This window comes from Lissotriton helveticus, chromosome 4_1 (assembly GCF_964261635.1).
Source record: "Lissotriton helveticus chromosome 4_1, aLisHel1.1, whole genome shotgun sequence".
Classification (NCBI taxonomy): Eukaryota; Metazoa; Chordata; class Amphibia; order Caudata; family Salamandridae; genus Lissotriton; species Lissotriton helveticus.
The window spans coordinates 1,038,096,832-1,038,119,341 of record NC_136063.1 but is presented as its reverse complement, the minus strand read 5'-3'; the positions used below and the strand labels follow the sequence as shown (position 1 = coordinate 1,038,119,341).

At 44.0% G+C, this 22,510-nt stretch overlaps 1 protein-coding gene across 1 annotated transcript in view; it reads left to right on the top strand.

The window, feature by feature from the left end:
• Positions 1-22,510, top strand: part of NSUN2 (NOP2/Sun RNA methyltransferase 2) — a 506,360-nt gene that overhangs the window by 387,604 nt on the left and 96,246 nt on the right. The window contains exon 17 of the mRNA XM_078687631.1: positions 8,623-8,761. Coding sequence (XP_078543757.1) covers positions 8,623-8,761 — 139 coding nt within the window. The remainder of the gene's footprint in view (positions 1-8,622; positions 8,762-22,510) is intronic.

Below are 22,510 nucleotides of genomic sequence, written 5' to 3'. Positions count from 1 at the left end.
CTTGGGAGTCCACTGGGCCTACTACTTATTATCGGCCACATGATTGTGGTTTAACCAGGTCGATGGATACAACTTGGTTCTCCTTTTTACCAGCAAGGGGCGGTAGTACAACTGATCTTGTTCCGTTGACAGCTAAGACAGGTACTGCTTTTCTGTAAGAAGGCCCAAATTCCTTCTTCACCGCGATTTTCTCTCTGACCAGATCCCCAATCTTTGGAATCCAGACAGGCCTTGCTGGGACAGGTGGTTTCTCTTCAGTGGCTGTTGGCTGCTGTTTTAGCTTTACGTTGCTCAGGTCTTTTCTTGTTTCATTTAAGTCCTGTAAAATAGCCAAACGATCTTTGATATCAAAGCATTTTCCTTCTACCACTGAAGTCTGACTATCGAGATCCTGGATATGCATTCTAGTCCCGAACAATAGTTCGTACGGACTGAAACCTTTTAGAGAATTTCTTGGCAGATTGTTAAGACTACGTTGGACACTTGTTAAATGTTTGACCCACCCAACCCCCGAACCTAATACCTTTGCCATTATAGATTGCTTTATGTCTCGGTGTTTCTTTCCACAATCCCATTTCACTCAGGATGGAAGGGACAAGAATACCGCAATGCAATGCCCATGCTGGTCATGGCCTCCTTATAAGTTCGAGAGCTAAAAGCAGGACCCTGGTCAGAATGTAGCATGCCAATTGCGTATGTGCCGATAAAGACTCGCAAATCTTTTATAACCGTTCTGGCGTCAGCCGAGCGCTGGGGTCTACATTTTAAGTGGAACTAGCCTCTTTAATAATATTAATGGGACACATTTTTTCTGGGTTTTTGTATCGATATTCTTGTGATATCTAAAAGAAGGGCATTGGTAGTACTCCGGGCATTTCGCCACTGCGGTCTCTGTTGCAGTTTTGACAGTAAAATGCAAATTTGTAGTTTTGCAGGCTCATTCCCGGCCACCAGTATATTGATTGTAATTCTTCCAGAGATTCCTTAATCTTAAGGTGTCTTAGCCCCTCATCCATATGTGCGTCTGCTATTAATAAGTTTCTCCTGTTCGTGTTTGGAATTACTCTATCCCCCACTCCAGGGATTTGAGCAAAAGGAACGTAGTTTGCATCGATTCCGTATGTATAATTGAGTGGATAGTTGACGGGTAGTGCTGCACAGTCGCCTTTTGATGACGTTTTTACCGCCAGCATCGTTTACCCGTCTACGTATTTTCCTGAACGCTTTTTTGTAGCTACGGAAGCCGGCTTACTTGCTACCACTGTGGCTGTCTTAGCCAATGAATTCCCTGAAACGTGAACGCCATCACGTTCATGACTCAATGAATGTATCACGTGAGTCTTTGGTAGTTCTTTCTGTAAAAGAACTACCTGTTCCCAAAGCGATTTTTGCTTTATTGTGGCACCTGTCATCTTTGTAACCGTTTTGAACCCAGTTCTGCAAGTCGTTATTGTATGATTTGACGCAGTAATATGAATCGCACACTATTAGTGTCGGGAATTCGCGATCGGCATTATCTTGTTTATCTGAATTATTTTCTACAGAGTGTGATTTTGTTACCAGAGGTCTCAATTTACCTCCACGCCACACGTATTTAACAATCTCGCATGTGGCGTTATAGGCTTGTTATAGGCTTGTTTTCCCCAAACTGAGGGTTGTGCATGTCCGTCTGTATATATTACACAGGCGTACTGTTGTATGGCAGAATGTCGATTGGCAGAGGATATTCTCTTTCATATTCAAGATTTTTTTAATTTTTTCATTTCCGGGTCAAAATAGTATTTCACTTTGTCTGTAGTAAGAGAATTTTCCCATTGTATCCATTTTGGATTTAATGCCACAGTAGGTAAATTACATGGGCTTGTTAATGCCTCAAAGGCTGATTCTGCTATTCTAACAGTAATCTGTCTGCCATCAGCTTGGTCTCTTTCTTTTGCTACAGCTGTTTGAACCGCATGAACAATGTTTTCCTTAATACTGAATGTTTTTTCAGCTTGTGTGTACAAGTGTGATTTGTAAGCTATTGGTACCGTTTCTCCCTCATTAGAGGTCAGGTACGTGAATCTGCATCTTCCTGGGATGACTCGGATTACAAGGTTGCGTATGTTTTCACGAGTTTGCAATTTTGTTTTAGCTAACATTTCTGTTTGCAATGATCTCAAAATTTCTGTGTGTTTCTGAGTCCAATTGATTGGTTTGAAATCAGCTTTTATTAATTCATAGAGAGGTTTAACCCTCTCTGCATAATTTAGAATGTACGTTCTTCCGAAATTCAGGAAACCTAGTATCGATTGTAAGTTCTTCAGCGTTTTAGGTGCTTGGAGTACAGCGCACTTCTCTAAGAAGTTGTCTGCTAGGCTTTTGCCTTCACTTGATAATTCATATCCTGAAAACAGGACAGTTAGATGGGCAATTCGTGACTTTTTAAAGTTGAATTTGTAACCCTCTGCTGCGAACCCAAGTATTATGGTGTTCACTCTTTTCAAGTGAGTATCCAAGTCATCATCTGTTAGATAGATGTCATCGACATAAGATAATGCCTCATCATCATACAGTTGTAGTAACTCTGTTACTCTTGCTGAGAATAATCCTGGGCTGTTCTTGAACCCCTGTGGGAGTCGACAGAATTTTCTGCGAGTCCATTATTGAGAAAGCGGTCAAATACCTGCTTTCAGGTGATATATTTTGACAAAAGAATCCATTAGAGATGTCTAATGTTGTTTTGTATTTTTTGCGCACAATGTTATTCATTAGTGCTGCACTACGTGAGTTTTGTACTGCAAAAGTTTTGCAACATGAGTTAAGGTGTCTGTAGTCCAAAACTAGACGATATGAATCGTCTGGCTTGGAGACAGGAAACAAAGGATTGTTCATTTGTGAGGTGCAAGTTTCAATCACCCCCTGGTATTCAAGTTGATCTAAGATCTCCCTGACCTGTTTTTTAGCTTCTTGCTTAATTGGGTACTGCCTCTGTGCAGTTGGTTGACATTTTAACTGGATTTTGTGAGGAGGAGAGTCCTCATCCCATCCAACATGGTTTTTATATAATGCAGGAGCTTGTGCTACTGCCCACTTTCTTGCAAGTGTATACTTTTTATGAATTGGAATATGATTTGAGAAGGCAGGCATAATCATTTCTTCGCCATGAGGGCACTCCCTGACAAACTCTGGTGGCCAGTCTTTTTCAGCTAAAAGGATGTCATAGCCTTTTGAGAGGTTATCCCAAAATAGACCCCTTATTTTCCTAGTCTTATCTCCCTCTATACGTAATGTTATCTCGTATATTTTATGAGGTTTGCTAACTCTGGTGTCTGCAGTTTCCACCTGAATGTATTCATTCGTGTCCACTGTCTCCAGATGATTCATCAGGATCTTGCGAGCTATGCTCACTTCTGCTGCGCTGTCTAGCATTGTCTGAGCCCACTCTCCGTTTTTCAGCTGTGTCCTCCGGATCCTCTGCATGTTTGATTATTTTAATACTGGCTACCTTCTTTTTTGGAAATTGTAGTTTTTTACTTTGATGAGCAGGTTCTTTGTCTTTGGATTTGACGTGCTCTTCCCTGTGTTCTGACCGTCCTCTTCTTTCCGATTTCTGCGAGGAAGTCTGAAAAGATCTAAAGGGACGTGTATAAATATCTTGATATTTATCAGGTTTCTTCAAATTATCCCTATTTCTAAGGTTGTATCTTTTCTCAGAAGGCTCCCTCTGGGGAGACTTATGTCCTTGGTCCGGAGATCTTTCTCTCCGCCGAGGAGACCTTCCTCTGGACTGGAATCTTTTTTCTTTGGGAGTGGATTGTTTATTTCCATCCCAGCTCTTTTTTGGAGTGTTTAGATTATTTTCAATAAATATCTTTCAGGATTTTCAGTTAGTTGGGGTTTTACTGGTTTCCCACCCAAACTATCTCTTCCTAGCTCTTCATAGGATTTTTCTATGATTCTGGCAAGTTCAAATGGTTGTTCTGCTATATCTGTTTCTTTCAGTTTCTGGCGGATCGCCACAGATGCTGCTTCTCCTTTTATGTTAGATAATAATTAAGCTGAGACCTGCTTGAAGTCTTTCAGTAATTTCATACCCAGAGTTAAAGCAGGTTCTGGACCGTATTCATTTTGAATCTGTCTTAGCACATCCGGTATTACCGCCATGGACGGAACACCATGTGTTTTTGTGTAAATGGAAGCAAAGACTGTGCCCCAAGTGTCACAGTCCTCCACATGTAGTGCGATCCCCATTGGAAGGCAGATAGTCAGAATTCTGTGTTTCTCAGTAGGGGTAGTATCCGGAAATACTGCCTCTATTTGAGTGATTTTTTGTGCTAACCAGAATGTAATTTGTTCCCGTTTTGCGGGTACTTTACCCCGACATGACTGTATGTTCTGTGGTGTAATTTTGTTAGTATTCCCCTGATGAGGGGTCAGCTGTGGAATGTTAATAGCTGGTTGGACTGTTGAAGTCCGCATTACATATTGGACTAATTGTCTATGTATTTTAATCAGTTGTTTTAACTGTACTAAAAGTTCTGGTATTGACATTTTTTCGATGTCGGGATGTGGTGTGTAGCTGGCTAGAACCGGCCACGTTGCTCCTGGTCTACCTAGTGGACCGAGCCTGGTGATGTGATTATTATGTTTTAGGGCGCCTTTAAACCAGAGCAGGTGCTCTTGGTATTTTAATGGGATTTCCACCTCCTCGAAAGGGGTGTACTCTTCCGGAGGTTCCTCTACTTTGTAATAGTGGAACTCATGTGTGACAGCGTTTGCTGCTGGAAAGTTTATCCATGAATAGAATACCTCTGTCTGCCGATATTCATGTGCCTCAATTACGAATATCCCTGTACCACCTCTCGATGTTAGTCCATTTTCTATAAGTTTAAGTGTTATAGTTTTTCTTATGTTGACCGGAATGAGTATTGCATCCGGGTCGGACTGCAGGAGACTATTGTCTTCCTCTAGGAGACGAGCTGCTATTCTAGCTGTCTCCCTATCTCCTTCACCGTCTGACATTTTACTGACAGGAAGGTTTTTTTTGTTTGCAGGTCAATTTTTCAAGGAAACAAAGATTAGGTGCACAATATTTTGGAACACTGTATCCTTCAACGTTGAATAAACCAAAAACTATACATAGAAATCTCTTCCTACTAAGTTCCGGCGGATTTTTAACCTTTGACCCACTCCAGATGTCTTTGGAGTATTTACGGGAGAAAGGGTCTGTGTGAAAAAGCACGACTGAGTTACTCTAACGTCTTGCGTTAGATTTATCGCCTTACCAAACGTTGGGCGCCATGTAGTGTAGTTCCTATAGTCCCAATAGGCCCTGCGCATTGGAATAATATCTTCACAATAATAATAATAATAAAGACATTTATAGAGCGCATGGAAAAGTACGCCATCTCGGCGTGTCCCCGCGCTAAGAGAGAGGAGAAACTCATTTTGGGGGAGAGATCCGTGCGAGGCATAGGGCATTAAGTGAGTTATAAGGTGAACAGGTGAGTTTTAAGTTGCCGTCGGAAAATAGTTTCCGAAGGCTCCAGGCGGAGGTTAATGGGAAGTTTGTTCCATGCTCTGGCCACCGCCACTCTGAAGGACCGACCTCCCATTTTTTCTCTCCTGTAGCGGTGTGTCACAAGCGTGCCCATGCCGCCCGATCTCAGCGATCTGCGAGGTTCATACCTGGTAACCAGACCCGTCAGGTAACCGGGAGCTTTGTGCCATAGGATCCGATGACATATCAGGAGGGCTTTGTAGTTTATTCTTTTTTTCACTGGGAGCCAGTGGAGGGCCTCCCGGGTGGTTTTAGAGTTGGCTCTTCGTGGGAGTCTAAGCACTAGGCGGGCTGCAGCATTTTGCAATGTCTGGAGTCGTCCTATGCTTTTACTCAAAGCTCCCAGGAAAAGGACATTCCCTTAGTCGAGGCGTGATGTAATCAGTGCCTGGGTCATAGTACGCCTAGCCTCCAAAGGGAGAAGATCTAGGGTTTTGTTGAGGGTCTTTAGGACTCCGAAACACTTGCCTACTAACCGGTTGATGTGTGTCTCATAAGAGAGTGCGGGATCCATCCATATCCCTAAGTTTTTCGCTTCAGTACATGGTGTAGGCATATCTTCAGTAGTGTAGACGTAGGACTGAGGTTAACTAGGTCTCTACTGACTATATTAGACTTAAGTTTTTTGCCAGCTAGCTCAGAGTTCACTAGAAACTTTCTCGAATAAGCGAGGAGGAGTTTAACCTCCCTGGATAGACAAGAAGGGATTTAGTTTCTGACAACCATAAAACATGACAACTTTGCTCTCCCTGAATAAGAGTATATCTCTAGAGTCGTGTGAAAACAAAAGACAGCTATTTCACTCAGTCAAAGGTGCGTACTTAGTTTCACCAGATTGCAGAGAAAAAGAGAGACGGGCGTTTTCAATAAAAGTTTTTATTTATTGAGCAGTCTCTTTCCTCATACAAGAGAAATTAATTGCAATACTTATAGTTAAGTAAAGTGCATACAGTAAAAGCAGGATTATAAAATAATACTGTAAAAGCATTGATATGGTTTCTTAGCCATATGATACTTTAAAATGGATAAAATAGATACATACATATATACATTGACTAATCGTACTCAACTGGTGCTTCTAACTACGCCTACCCCGGTGTACCTGACCTAAGCCTAATACGTGGGAAGGAGTAAGTAAGTAGCAGTTTAAGTTAAGTTTGTTTTGCCAAGAATCTGACTCAAGAATTCTCTGTAAGGGTTTAGTCAGTTCAGTACCTGGGTATTAGAAGGCAGGAGGGCTGGTATCTCTCTCTCAGGACTCTGTATCCCAGTCACCTGCAAGGGTAAGCTGTAAACGCCGGAGGCTGGATTTCTCGGCAGGAGAAAAGACAGCGTCTTTCTCAGCGCGTCAAAAGGTAGGGGCAGCGTCCGTGGGCTCTCGCATCAGCTGGGCTCTTCGGAAGTAGATAGCTGCTCTGATCCAGGATTACCACTGTGTGTTTGCTTAAGGCAACGTTGGTATATTTATACCTGAAAGGTGCCGGGTTTGACGTAAGGCTGGACATAAGACGTCAATAAAGATGTCACTAAGAACTGGTCGTTCTTACAGTGCTTTACAGGAGTTCTCGGACGAAATCAAAACAAAGCAGCAGGGATTTCCCAGGTTGCTGGAGGCTTGGATTTGTTTAAGAACTCGGTGTGCTTTCTAGGGGGCTGGAGGATTAGGCTTGCTTAATGTGACAGCATGCGCTATGACTGAATTATTAAAAGGGTTTCTATGCCGTTGTAGGGATATTATTGATTTATAACCACACAAGGGCAAATAATAGGAATATCGATTCAGGTACCTAGATAAACACACTACAAGGTGAGGCATCTGTGGTGGAAAATATCCATCCGAAGAAATTACTGATCTTCAGTAACTCTTTCAAATAGATACTCAATCTAGCTGCAGATTCTTCATCGCAGTTCCTTCAGCCTGTTCTTTGGAATGGACCCATTTGTGTTAATAAGGCTTTACATTAGATTTTAAACACGGTCATGGTTCTCAGTCTTATACTGATAATCTGCTTCTAAGGGTGCACAATGTAGTTAAGTGACTTGTGCTCAGAGTTTTGCACCTATATGTGACCCCATGCCCAAAATGTATATGGGGAGGCAACCATGGTGTCAGACAGTGCTACCTATCTACATTCAGGAGCAATTGATGGAGACATTTACATATCCAGTCAGGTGCCTTAGGGGATTCAACAGGTTGAGGAATCTGCTGTTAGATATATTATCCTCCAGAAATAACATTAGAAAATGTAAGAAAAGTGTTGTTTTATGCAAAATACGGTTCGCTGGTATCTCATGTGACATTTCATGCTAAAGGTCATTAAAAAAAGCCACACGAGGTACCAGTAGGAGAGAAGCTGGAGCAGAAAAAGTCTGCAAGACATTTTCTATGCGAACCAGTCTCCCAATCGTAAACATTACAGGATCTCATGTAATTTGAGAAATTTATGTAACTGAAGTTAATTTTGTATGAATACGTAATTCGAGAATTTAGCCATCACAACTTAATCTTTGATTAAGCTGCATCTCCATAGACTTGAAGGAAGTGTTTTGCGAACTTACAAAAAAGAGGAGAAAAAAAAGCACTGACTGTAGGGTAACCTTATTGAGTGGTATTGTAATTTACTATTCTGAGGTGCTACTTAGCCTCAGTTACTTGAGTAATCCTTGGACTGCATTTTCTAGTTAACCATGTAGTCTAGTGCTAAAGAGGGACATAAGGTCAGTGTGCGTTCCAATAGTACTGTATCCCAAGACGTCAGTGGTTAAATAACTCAGATGGTCACAGTTTGAGTTGAGTCACACGACTGTCCTCGGATCACAGAAACCAAACTTCCACATTAAACCTACCCATCCCTTAATACCACTGTAATTTGGTTGATACCTAAGGAATTTGCTGATAGTCTTTGGGGATGCTAAATCGTATGTTATCTGACAATTGTGAAAATATTTATGGGTCACAGTGAGCAGCTGCTTTGGTATTACCTAGTTAGAATACATGGCGTAGTATTGTCAAGTCTGTCATCAAAGTTGTTAAAAGCAATCATGCAGTATTTAAACATGTTTGTGTTGTTTCCCACTAGGGCATATACACATTGTATCCCTTCATTAATGCCAGGATTATTGCTGTATCAATGGCAGACATTAAGGTGTTGCTGACTCAAGAAAATCCTTTCTTCAGTAAATTTAGCAAAACAACACAAATGCAGACAAAAGATCTTCGTAAGTATTTCTTTTTTTATATAGAAAAATTACAATGGCGCTCCTAGCTGAAATGAGGTGAAATTGTCACAATAATCTCTAATTTTTACTTGCTATTTTATTCAGCAAGCGAAGCATCATTAAGTTACATATGTAATATGGCTTGCTGATTGGGGGATAGCTGTTAAACCAAGCATGAGCATTGCAGAATTATTAAAACATTCAAATACTGCAGCTGCTTACATATACCTGCAAATGTGATTACCCTGCCATACACTAATTTCCAGTTTGGATGGCACTAAGGCTATTGAAATTTGGCCTAAAAGATTTTGAGTTTTCCTTACTAGGTTGAGGAAGGCTTATAAAACATTTTCTATGTCATCATGTGCTGCTGAAATTTGGGGAGGCCAGTGAAGTTTCACTTCAAACCCAAGCACTCCATAAACAAGATTGGATGTAAAATCGTACAAGGAGTACAAATGTACATGGCTAAGGACTAAACATTAAGGCATAGGACTGATGAGTTGCATAAAAAAATTGAAATCCTGCAGCAGGTGTTTTAAAAATGTGCAAATGGTGAGCAACTGAAATGGGCATAGAAGTTAAAGCTACAGGTCTTATGGTTACAATCATGACTAGGACCTCAATCGAAGGCCAGATTGAAAACATAGTTATTCGATTATCCATAAGCATCAAGCTTGTACTTTATTTTTATTTTTTTAAACTTTATTTATATTTTATTTCAAAACATAAACAGGTACAGAAATAGGGCAATTGCAAAGTCATCATCATTGCGATATTACATAAAAAACATCGGAATTCCATGGTAGGCGGACACAGGGCATGAACGCAATTTCGGTACAGGTGTAGTACATAGTCTTTGAACAATTATGCAACAAAATAAACAACTACAAGAGTCTAGGAGTAAACGGGAAAAATAGAAGCAGGGGGGAAGCCTGGGGTAATCATCCTTTAAATTTATATCCTACAACTTAGCTGCATGTCATGAAAACCTGGTAACATGAGCCATGAAGTGCAATTTTTCTATGGGCATTGATCTCGTAAGCTTACTCTCAGTACTGTCATTTGCCTCCTACTAGTAGGGTTGTGTAATGCCCATGTCATATGTGTTTATCATAGCAAGTGTAAAGACTATACATTGAATCGTGTCTAAGAGTCCTTTATTATTGTACGGAGGGTGTGTCAGTATCCTCATCAGTTACTCCTCATTGCTAGATGTGCCTGTAGTGCTCAATAAATATACTTGGAAGGGTCCCCAAATATCCTTAGGTCTGCATTTCATTGGTAATGTGTCTGCATATATCGCATTTTGTTCCTGATTATATGTGAGGTCTAATAACCAATCCTTAAATTTAGGCGCCCTTCCTCGCCCCCATTGGCATGCTACTCTACGTTTGGCTAGTAGCAGTGCCAAGGCAATAAATGTCCTATGTTGCTTGGGCATCTGCATTGTGTATCTCAGTAGCATAATCAGTGGATTTTTTTCGAAGGTGCTTCCAGTAATTTCTTGAAGTGCCGTATGGACTTCCGTCCAGTAGGCCCATACTTCAGGGCATTCCCATGCTAGATGTATGAATCCTGCCCCCTCCGCCCTGCATCTTAGGCACCTATCGTCTTCTGATAATCTAAATCTAAGCTTCAGTACTGGCGTATAGTAATGCCATTGTAATACCTTATAGTGTATCACTTTGATACGGCAGCTCGCCAATATGTGAGCGGTCATTGCACAACAGTAGTGCCATTGTTCGTCAGTGATTGTACCTCCAATATCCTCTTCCCATTTCATACGGGCCTGGCTGTCAATCTCTGGGCCGTGTATTCTTATATTCCTATACATATTTGATACTAAGTGCCCATCTGCACCCGAGCTTTACATCTTAGCCAATGGGACGGTTATCGTAGGTTCAGCTGGGTAATCCGGTAATACCTTTCTCAATCCCTGTGAGTGACATATATAATAGAACACTTCTAGCGGGGTAGGCTGGAGTCCCTGGAATAGTTGTTCCCTCTTTTTTAGGCGTCCCTCGTGAAATAGCTCTCCCCATGTAGTAATCCCTAGGCGTCTGCACATCGCTTTAAACCCCGATTCCTGTAAGAGAGGCATCAGTGGATGATAAGTGAGTGACATGTGCGGGGAATATATCAGCTCCACCTGTAATTTACGTGCTATTCGTTGCCAGGCATCTATCGTGCATGAGACCGTGGTGGGATTAGTGTCGAGCGCTGAAACTGGACTGTGTATAATGCCGGATAATGGGAGCGGATGTGCCACCCAATCCTCTGCTGCTAACTGCGGCATGAAGGGTGTCGGGACCATCCAGTGAAATGCGTATTGTGCTTGTGCATTCAAATAGTACACTTCAAAATCCGGCACGTCAAACCCTCCTCTATCATATGGCAGTGTGATCGTAGCCCATTTAAGGCGTGGCTGTTTACCTCCCCAAAACAGGCGTATTAATTCGGAGCGTAGTGTTTTGAAGAAAACCTGCCTGTTTAATAGGGTATATTTGAGAACAGATATAGGAAGCATGGTAAAACTATCATTTTTATGAGAGATGCTCTGCCTGCTAACGAGATCAGTAGTGAGATCCAGCGCGTTACTGTGTCCGTCAGGTTGGTGATCGCCGTCCCATAATTCAAACGTAGCGTCTCTTCCCTATTTGTAGATATCTGTATACCCAGGTAGCGGAGGTCAGTCGCACCACTCAAGTGGGTAATCCAGCTGAAACCGTGTGACAGCTGTGGTGAGTGGAAAAAAATGTGACTTTTTCCAATTTATCTGTATGCCTGACAACCCTCCGAATACGAGAATCTCTCTCAGCAATGGATTGAGGTTCCTTTGGGGGTCCTTAACGTATAGTGTCAATTCATCCGCATATAGCGATAACCCTATTTGCCTCTGGAAACATCTAAACGCACTCGCCTTATGTAATTGTCTTTTCCGACATGCTAGGGGTTCTATTGCCATAGCAAACAATAGAGGGGAGAGAGGGCAGCCCTGTCGAGTGCCTCTCGTGATCAAGAAGTGTGGTGACAGCCGGCCATTAATCAGAACTCTAGCTGTGGGTTGTGTGTATAACAGTCGGATCCAAGATATGAACATGTTGGGGAACCCCATTCTGTTTAATACGGGGAATAGGTAATGCCATTCAACCGAATCAAAGGCTTTTGTAGCATCTAGGAACACAGCTGCTACAGGCAAGTCAGGTGCGATGGTTTGGATCAGCGAGAAAAAAGGGTGCGCAGATTGTGGCTTGAGGAACTCCCCGGGACAAATCCGGCATGGTCTGGGAGCACTATTTTGGTCATTAGCAAGGAGAGACGCGTGACGAGTACCTTAGCCAGTATTTTGGCGTTGCAATTGATGAGAGACAATGGACGGTAAGAGTCGCAATCTGAGGGATCTTTCCCTGGTTTTAGGAGGGAGGTAATAATCACCTCTCGCATCGAGCGAGGTAAGATGCCAACTTCTAGAGATTCTTCGTAAACCTCTTTGAGAACTGGTGCCATTATGTCTATGTAATGTTTGTAAAATTCAGCCGGCAGACCATCGCTTCCCGATGCTTTGCCGTTTTTAAGGGACATTATTGCGTCCCTAATCTCATTTAGTTCCTGTGGAGCCGCTAGGAACTGCCTGTGCCAATCTTCAAGCCAACACAGCGCTATTTCCTCAAAATATCGTTCGACACCATCCGTCGTATGCCCTTGAGTCGTGTACAGCGTTTTATAATGCGTGTGAAAGGTACGCCCTCCGTATCTCTGCAGTATTCGCCATCCTTTGTGACTACTTCTTGTACATTATTTCCAAGCCTAGGATGCCTAACAATTTCTGCAAGTGCACGTCCTGGTCTTTCACCCTCACAGTAGTTGCGAGCAACCCAATGTTTCCCTCTAAACTTCACCTCTCTATTCGCTTCCGCTTCAAAAGCCGACAATTTCCTCCTAAAATCTTTGTGAAGTCTCCCATCATTAGTTCTCACCATCTGCACCTCCAATGCCCGCAGCTCACGTTCCAGTGTACGTATAGTGTTCCTAATGTCTCTCAATATCCCAAAACTTTTAGAGATACAGAACCCTCTCACAGTGACTTTGAACGCCTCCCATATTGTTTCGACACTATTCACTGAACCTTTGTTTTGGGGGAAGAAACTAGCAATTTCCTCTCCCAGTTCTGTGCTGAAGACAGTATCCAGCAAGGCTGTGGGTTGTAATTTCCATGCGGGTCTAACTACATCATATCCTGGTAATTTCAGCTGAACCAGCACCGTTTTTACGGGCAGTGATCCGAGTAAGTCCTGGCTAAGTGAAGGGCCTTGCCCATGTCTATGCTTAGACCTTTGGAGAGGAGACAGTAATCAAGCCTAGCCCATGTGTTGGTATGGGATGTGAAATGTGTACCTTCTTTCTTACCAGGATGTAAAAACCGCCAGCTGTCAAGTAAGCCTCCCTCTTCTATAATACCACTTAGTACGTCTCTTGACTTCTTATTATATTGCGCATAGCCATCTGCTCTGTCCAATGCAGGTATCAGTGCAACATTAAAATCCCCGCCCCAAAGTATGTGCTTGGAACCAATATCAACAATTTTCACCCACAATATAGTAAAAAAACTCTGGTTGTCCACATTAGGAGCATAGCAGTTAACAATGGTGATTGTGTTGGTGCCCAGTCTCCCCCACAACATGGCATATCTGCCCTCCGTATCACTGAGTTTACCAAGCTTTGTAAACTGTACCGCCTTCTTGACCAGAATAACAGTGCCTCTGGAATACGAGGAGTAGGAAGAGAATACCCTGACCGCTGCCCATTTGTTCGCAAAAGCATGAGTCAACCGAGGTGCTAAATGAGATTCCTGTAATAATGCTTTGTGCACTTGCTGGCGTTCCAGGTAAGCTATAACATTTCTGCCCTTATCGCATCGTTAAACCCCCTGACATTCCAAGACATAACAGTTAGCTAATACATTCCATTATTAACAGCCATAATCGAGTAATATCATGATAAGCACTATAGCATTGATTTCTCCCTGTGACTCACCCACACAGCCCACCGATAGTTTGATAATATTGACGTGTGCCATGCCCTCTACATCATAGTACCTGTTTTCACCCCCTCCTCCACCTACGGACTGGTGCAATTCAGTCAAAGTAACATCCAGGGAAACTTGTACAGGCAGGTTGGTACTGTGCCCTGTTTCACCTGGCAGCATCTGCCCATCATGTAGTAACCTGTGCACCTTGTATTCCAGTCTGTTTCAACCCTGTTTGTCCTGCACAAAAACTGTATACCTTCTCATGTCCATAAGTATTCCAATGCAAATTTCGAAAAGACCTTCCTCATCACCCTCCCACTGAAGCATCCCCAACTTGCCAGAGTTCCTAACCCAACCCCCACCCATAACATCGGAAAAACACCCCAATAACAGTATTGCAACAAGCATCAACATTGGGGTTTACCCTATCGGAGGCATCCGAGGTATGCACATATCCACCCCTACACCATTACCCTTTCCCTCGTGTAGCTCTGTGTGGGCTCATTCTAGGGAAGGTGGGTGGTGCCTGGAATACATTACTACCAGCAGTTCAACATCAGTCAACGCTATTTTGGTTCTCCCGCATCCGTCATATACAATAGCAGCTCACATATAGTCCTCCTAGTGAGTGCCACCGGGATAGCGCAGTATCTCGTGTGCCGGTACTTCGTGTTAGAGGTCACCTGCCAACAGATCGTCATCCTCCTGCCTGTCTTCATCGCGATTTCCATTGTTCGCACGAGCTCGTTGCAAAGTTTGTAGGAAATCTTCGACTTGTTGCGGGTTCATGAAAAAATGCTGCTTCCCCTGGTGAGTCACTCTTAATTTCGCCGGGTACAAAAGAGCATAGTCTATTTACAGAGTACGAAATTTCTTTTTGACCTCCAAAAACTTACGTCTCTGCTCCTGTACAATTGGTGTGAAATCAGGATAAATGGAGAAATTGACTCCTTCACACGATAGGTTTTAATTAGCTTGCGCAGAGGAGTCGTGCAATGATGGGTCTGGGTGGTGCACCGGGCTTAGGTCGCGGACCAAGCGAACGATGTCCTCTCTCGACTATAAACTGCTTGGAAAACGCCTCAGGTCCGACCGCAGCAAGGAGGATCTTCTCCACATAATCCTCCATACGCCCCGTGTTGGTGGATTCCGGCACACCTATAATGCGGATGTTTCGCCTACTGCGCGCTTCCAATTCCTCGTTCTTGGTGGCAATTACTCTGAGGATATTGTCCATTCTTGTAAGCTGCGTGGCATGTGAGGCTGTGGTGTCATCGTTAGTTGAAATGCGCCTTTCAGTTTCCGTGAGTCGTTCTTCGTGGACATCCAGCTTGTGTGCCATAGCGTCCATCCGAGATGTCATGCGATCCATCTTGTCTACAACAGTGGCAAAGCCTTGCCTCATTTCCTGCATAAGCTGTTGCATATCCGTTGTGGAAGAGCTGGCGCCTGCTCCCGCTGTCGATGGGCTTTGTGATCCACCTAAATCCGTCGTGTTCCTTGTCGGTTTTTTTGGGAGCCGTGTTCTCGAAGGCCAACTTAGTCTGACGATTATCCGGTTTGCCCATGGTATGTCCATTTCCAGGACTATTGGTAGTAAATAGATTTTGCAGTATACGTGTTTCCCGGTGAAGGCCGGAGTTTATAGTCCTATACACCAAGTAGCTTGTCCAGGAGTCTTATATGGGAAGGAGCCTGTGGCTTAATTAATTAATTAATTATGTGCTTATATAGCGCTGGAATCACTCCCGAAGGGGTACCTCCGCGCTTCGACCGCTGCGAAACCCTTCCTGGCTTCCCTGAGAGATGGTCCCTTAATGGGTATCTCCAGGGTGAGACCAGGCATCCCCGGCGGTCTGGTGGGGCCGTTAGTGAAGATGAGGCAAGCTAGTGCCCAGAGTTGCCGAGTGTGATCGCTGATCAGAGTGGGCACCGAGGCGAGAGAATTATCGAGTCCGCTGACCCTGGTCCAGAAACCTGCCGCGTCGGGAATCGAACCCTGGTCCCGGGCCGTCCTCTGCTCTCGGGTCTGCCGCCTCTAACCAGTGAGCCACACTACTCCACATGGCTTCAAATCGGTTATCAGCAACAGTGTGTCGTGAACGCCCCCGCAGAGATGTATGAGCCGCTAACGCTATATCAGTGCCCACCTCGCAGCGCCCCAGAGACAATGTCCTATATGGGATGCAGGGTATTTGTGAACCGGGCTCCAGCGAGTTGTATCGGCTGGCGAATGTGAGTAGCGCTTATCCCCGATCTGGGTCAACGGAGCCCCACGTTGCGCGTGGCCTCCCCTCAAAGGTATCAACGCTCCTCTTGTGTCTGCATAGGCAGCATATCCGCAATTCTCACTGCCAGGCCATGTATCCTACTGCTTCTGCGTGCGGCGCCATAAAAGCCTTACTGTGTAGTCTGGGCAGTCTCGAAGCGTTATACTGCCCGAGCCACGATGCGGCCCTTCCGCCTCCACCATAGGCTGCCAAGTCCTATACACCGACCGTACTCGCGACCAGGGGGCAGTTCTTCCAGCGCGGTGCCTCTAACGAGGGGGGGGTCGCAAGTAAGGCAGCGAAGGTCCCACCGGGGCGAACTGCACGGCAGCACAGACACAGAGCAGTTCAGCAGCTCCCCTGTTGTGTGGAGCCCCCCAAAGCCTGTGCGAGGTCGCAGTCGTCTATTGTCCCCCGCCGCAAGCACAATCTGCTCCACTCTCAATGGCGGCTCACCCAGCAACCGCACAGCTTCCAGCTACGTTACGCGTATCTGTCCCTCCGTTGTACCTGTCGTCTGTTGCCGGCGATAAACCTTCTCCTCGAGATAGTTGATGGCAGTTCTCCCCTGGTCGCGCTACCCCGGTGCTCCCCAAACCGCCACAACACAAAAGTCAGCGTTCATCTAATTCATTGCAGTGGCGCCATTTGCCAGGCCTGTACTTCCGGCGGCAAGCCGCGAGGTATCGTAGCTCTCAGCTGCCGTCCAGTCGCACTCTCCCTCTGTTGTGTTGCTGCCGGCCGGAAGCGTTTGCGCTGTTTTCTGCGGAGTTCCGCGTCGGATTCGTACCAAATCTTCACCGAGTGTAGGGCACAGTGTACCGAACCTTCGTATGTGCTCCGATCAGGCTCCCATGCTGGTTATCCAGGATAAATTAAGGATTATGATTCCAGGCGTGCAGGAGCCTCACTCAAGTGCGGCCATTCTGCATGTGCGCCCTCTAGCGCCCCCTAGCATCAGGCTTGTACTTAAGGTCTCTTCTTGAGTCACATAATATGAAGGGAGGGGATCTGGCACTTACAATGATACCTCTACAATCTAAACTCTTGTAATAGAACAAATATGGCAAGCATGCCTTCTGGAACAGAGAGCAGACAGTCTGAAAGAATGATAAAGGAGCAACTCGGTGCTTGGTTATGCTCCTGGAAAACTTAGGGATTGGCCCAACACAGTTCCAGAATAGTCAAGTCCACATTTGCCGACTATACTGAAATAGTCCGGAAGGCAAGCGGATCCTAAGAAACAGTTAAGTAAATATGTGCACTTAGTGTCTAATACCTTTTGTTTCACCCCGCGTGACTAAGATATTGTACAAAGGCCCAACCCACATCCTTGAACACACACAGAGTAGAATTGGTGTAAAAAGAAAGTACATGCTCCGAGAAATTCATATTGAAGGAGGTAGCAAAGATCTACTCTGCACAGGTGTAGAGTTGGATCCAAACCCCCACCTGGTCTCCATACCCCACAGGACCTGAAAGTACATTGATGCAGATGACAGTGATGGGGAATGTGATTTAAAAGCAAATGGCTGTGGAAACGGAACAAGCTGTGCACAGTGAGGTGTTATTTTATAGACGGAGGGAATTGCTGGCAATCCTATGCTTTGATCAAATCTCTGCTCTTATCACCTTCTTAGAAAGTGGAAGTGTTGTTTGCCCAGCTAGGTTTCTAGTGAACAACTAATAGGTGACAGATGACTTATTGTTGAGAATGGGTTTGGTGTCTCAGTGAACTCACTGAAGGGTACAGTGTTTATCACAGATTTTGTTAGCAGGCTTACGTTCACTTGAGTAATTAACAGGTTGAGATGAAGTTTGGAATTCTTTTAGTAGGGTCAGAATTTGTTAAAAATGACTCCTGTATAATTGGAGGCTGACTGAATTTTAATATGTCAGAAGTAAAAGCAGAATTGCTGAATTTATTGCTGAGCTAGAGCTAATGGTGGACCTGTTTACTGCTGTTTGTAATCACACTCTTTGCTTGGCAGGCTTAGGCCCTGAAGGTGATTTTTTTTAAAACTTACGTTACTTTAATAGAAAGCCCTGAGGGTGATTTCTCATGGTCCACATTAAGTGAGTTTATTACGTTCAATATATCGTATTTGAATTTACAGCATAGAGGTGGGCATTACTATCTGCAAAATTACACGAACATTAGAACACAATGTACTAACTTTACTTCCCCCCACCCAACTGCATCTACCCTGGTTCCCTATAAGTGCTGGATTGTTGAGTTTAGCCCTGGTAAGTAATAGTTCATAGCATGTGTGGCTGAAGATACACATGCACTGCATACTCCTGCCATCTAGTGTTGGGCTTGATCATTGCACGTTATTCTTGCTCAAAGAAGTCTTTTCAAGTCAACAGGTACTCTGTTACTCCTCCCTTATTTTATTTTTTTATTTATAAAGTTTTATATAGCGCGAACAAGATCCTGAAGGATATCAGACCGCTTTACAAAAGGATGGAATATGGACATAAAAAGCGTAATAAACATGAATAATTATAGTACAAAGGGCTCTGCTTCAAAGGATCCGTGTCCGTGAGGAGAGTTTTTGCTGGTTCCTCTCTGAACTGCACTAATATCATAAATATGTGTTTCAGTATTTACCCCGCAGCATAGAGGGGCATTTCATTATACTTGGCATAGAGACCGCATCCATCTGATCCTGGCGCTCAATGGAAAATGCGCAATAAGTCTCGAGGGAGAAGACTCTGCTGAAGTGCCTTAGCGCAGACTGGGCGAATGGGCCCGGAGTTCACTCACACTGATCCTATTTTATTCATTCAAGTCTTTGAACGCCATCTAAACGGCTTTGCAGTTATTTCAAAGCACATCATGGAAAATGGAGGAATGTAAAATGAACGCTATCGCCTTGATGCCAATGGGTCATGGGCTGCAGAAAGGCAGGTCCAGTGCAACTGGCTATGCACCCAAGATGGTCTTCGTTAGACAGTTCCAGGAAAGTTAAGTTCTCAGAGTGCTCTGAAATCTCAGAAAGACATCTTCACTTCTGGAGAAGAGGGGATGACTTTCCAGAAAATAGGGCATTGAAGGATAGATATTACACAGAAGCACATCATCAGATGTATCAGACCTCAAGGCACAGAGATCCCACCTTCATTGTGAGGATCTCTAAACATGGTGATGGTTCTACATTAAAGTAGTGAAGGCAATATCGTCTTATGGTCTGGGGGATACCCATCAAACTATGTATGAGCCTCTTAATTCTTTCCACTCTCTTCTTCTGTCACATGCTTCTCTAGAGCCAAAAACACTTTGAGGTTCTGGCATTCTTCATATATATATATCACAATAAATACTAAAGTAGCTTTATTTGGAGTGGGCAAGTGAACTATGTCAGTGCTGTAAAGGCTTGGATAAATAAAGTACTCATTATGAGTTTTTCCAGATTTGGGATTTGTATATTTCAGGGACTGAAATCTTCCATTCTGAACAGCATCTTTGCATCTATTGCTGGTTATAAAAAATGTTAGTTCGAAGAATGCCAAATAACTCTGTGGGCCTAAATATACCAGGTGGAGATCTGATTGTTTTCCTGGCTCCTGGGGACTATTCCTCTGATATTTACCATCTGCACTAAGCAGACTGCAAATACCAGTGATGGGTCCATGCGTTATGGTGTATTGTGTGGGTAGAGGCAGTCTGAGTGTCCGGGGTGAGAGGAGGCTAGGGCCACACTTGGGCGGAGTTGTCTTCTGAATCAGGTGGCGCTGGCGGAGACAGCTAGGGCTAGATTGCACCTGTACCCTGCAGCCACTGCCCCTCGTCACCTGTAGATATAGCATGTGTGTGTCCGTACCCGGTAAAACCAGGTGTTCGTAGGCGAGATGGGTGCCGCCCTGCCAACCTTGGGGGATTAAAAAAATATTAGCTGGAACACCGAGCAGCTAGCAATAAATTGTGCTGGCTGCTCGGTGAACAAACTTGGGTAAATCCAGGTTTTTCTTTGAGGGGGTGGCGGATGATGGCATTGGCTCTTGGCTCTCTGCTGTGTGTGCATGCTTTTGGCTGGGCGAAGATTTCTTCGACCTGAAGCCAGAAAGCAGAGCAGTGACGACACACAGGTGAGCAGGATCTGTGTATCACTGCCAGAATACAGCTTTTCATTTGGGCGAATTTTGTTTAGCCCAGGGAGGAGTCAGAAGCTGTGCCACTGACTAAATAAGTAAGCATTGTTGTGTAATTTAATCCCTGACACAGAATTACATAGTTAAGCAGGATGTGAGACCCCAAAACAACTTTATTTTGGCTTGTTTGAAACCTAAAAGTGCACAGTGCAGCGCAATATGTACATTAGAAAATCAACCATATTAAGGAAAGTCAATACTACGATTAACACTGCAAACTATCATAAATTCAAATAAATTAATAAAAAACACTTAGGATTCATTAAACATCATATAAGAACTGTAGCCCTCTGCTTTACAGCACAATTAATAGAAGTGACCTCAAATTGTAAAGCGCTCTGATATCCTTCGGGATCAAGTTTGCGCTATATAAAACTTTATAAATAAATAAATAAACCAACACCGCCGAGTGACCTGACGGCTAACAGCAGCCTGCAGCTTGAATGAAAGTGAAAGCATGCTTGACCAATTTAGAAGGAACACGGGCCGGGCCTTTCACAGGTAGACAGACAGACTGCCAGCAGCCAGTGAGAGGCCCGGCCGGTGCTTCCCCCAAACTAGTCACACACTGTGTGTGCACGCTTTTATTGAGGCAGCCAGCAGGCAGACGCGATGCCTGCTACTTTGCTTTGAATCCTTTGATCTTCCTGTAATAACATTACCGTTTCTGTACAGTGCAGGCCACCTCTTATTTCCTCTCAATTAATAGCTAATATTACCCCCAAAAATGGAGCTCGATTTGGTGTTTGTACGCCTTAGAATAATCGTTGTTGTTGTCATGAATAAAGAGCATATTTACTCTTTTTTAGGCAGTGTGTGGCTTTACTTTCACTTTGATTGATTGCCTCACATCAGCGTGAGAATGGCCGCATTCTTCTCGCCACGGAGAGCTCTTAATCTGCTTCCTTCAGGCCGGGACAGGGGTGGGAGTGGGTGTGTGCCATCCGTGAATGAAGGAGCATTTGCATTTCAAACCAACATGGTGATGTGAAAAGCATTCTGTACTCTATTTTTTTTTTTATTTAATTTTTTTATTTATAAAGTTTTATATAGCTCCAGCTAGACCCGGGGGTAACAGCGCTTTACACACACAAGAAAAGAAGTTGCACAACATCGTAGAACACGAGGAATCATAAAATATATGAGCAAATACATCACACTTAAATATACATTGGGGGAGTGAAGAACGCAGGTGGTTGAATCAGTCAGATGACCCCCCTCCTAGAAAAAGTCAGAGTGAGAGGGGAGACCATTGGTCTATTGATCTAGGTTGGTTGACTTGGTCAGGGAAGTATTGGTTGAGGAGCAGGAGTTTCAGGTCCTTTTTGAAGCAGGGAAAGAGGGGTTGCATCTGAGGTCCGCAGGGAGTGTGTTCCATATCCTGGGAACATTACCAGAGAAGGATCGGCACTGGGTAGGTTTTCTTTTGAGTTTCGGGGATGAGAAGAAGTGAGTTGGTGCTTCTCAGAGTTCTTGATTTTCCTGCTTTAACCAGTTTGTTGTTCAGGTAATTGGGGATTGGGTGTGAAGGGACTTGTTGTGAGTGTTGCAGGAAAGTTTGTAAATACATCTGCCTTCCATGGGGAGCCAGTTGAGAGATTTGAGGGAAGGTGTGATGTGTTCAAATCTTTTTCCACCAGAACTGCCATATTAAGAACTGACCTTAGTGGGGCATGGTGAGCTTTTGGTGCACCTGTTAGGATTGCGTTCCTGTAGTCTAGTTTAGAAAGGACTAGGGATTGTACAACTGTCTTAAGATCATCCTGGGGAATGAAAGGTTTAATTTTCTTGAGGTGTTTTAGGGAGTAAAGCGCACCTTTTGCAGAGTTCTTGATGTGGTTTTTCATTGACAGGTTCTTATCCAGGGTAATTCCTAGAGATTTTACTGAATCCGATAGGACAAAGGAGCAATTTAGAGCATTCAGATTTTTGAGCCAGGCTTGGATAGGTCGGTCGTTACTTTTCGGAGAGAACAGTATTAATTCCGTTTTGTCCGGGTTCAGCTTTAAATGGTTTGCTTTAAACTAGGATTGGATCTTGGTAAGCGTGGTATTGAGGTGTAGGATATCCTTAGGTGATTTGATTTTGTGGTATATTTGGGTGTCATCGGCATAGTGATGGTATTGAACCCCTGCTTGCTTCAGAATAATTGCAAGGGGTTCCATGAAGATATTGAAGAGGGATGGTGAGAGAATCGATCCTTGAGGGACTCCAAGTTTGACACGTGATGGTGCAGAGAGGCAGGAGTTGATTTTAATTTGGCAATGCACATGGTCACCGACTCCATTGTTA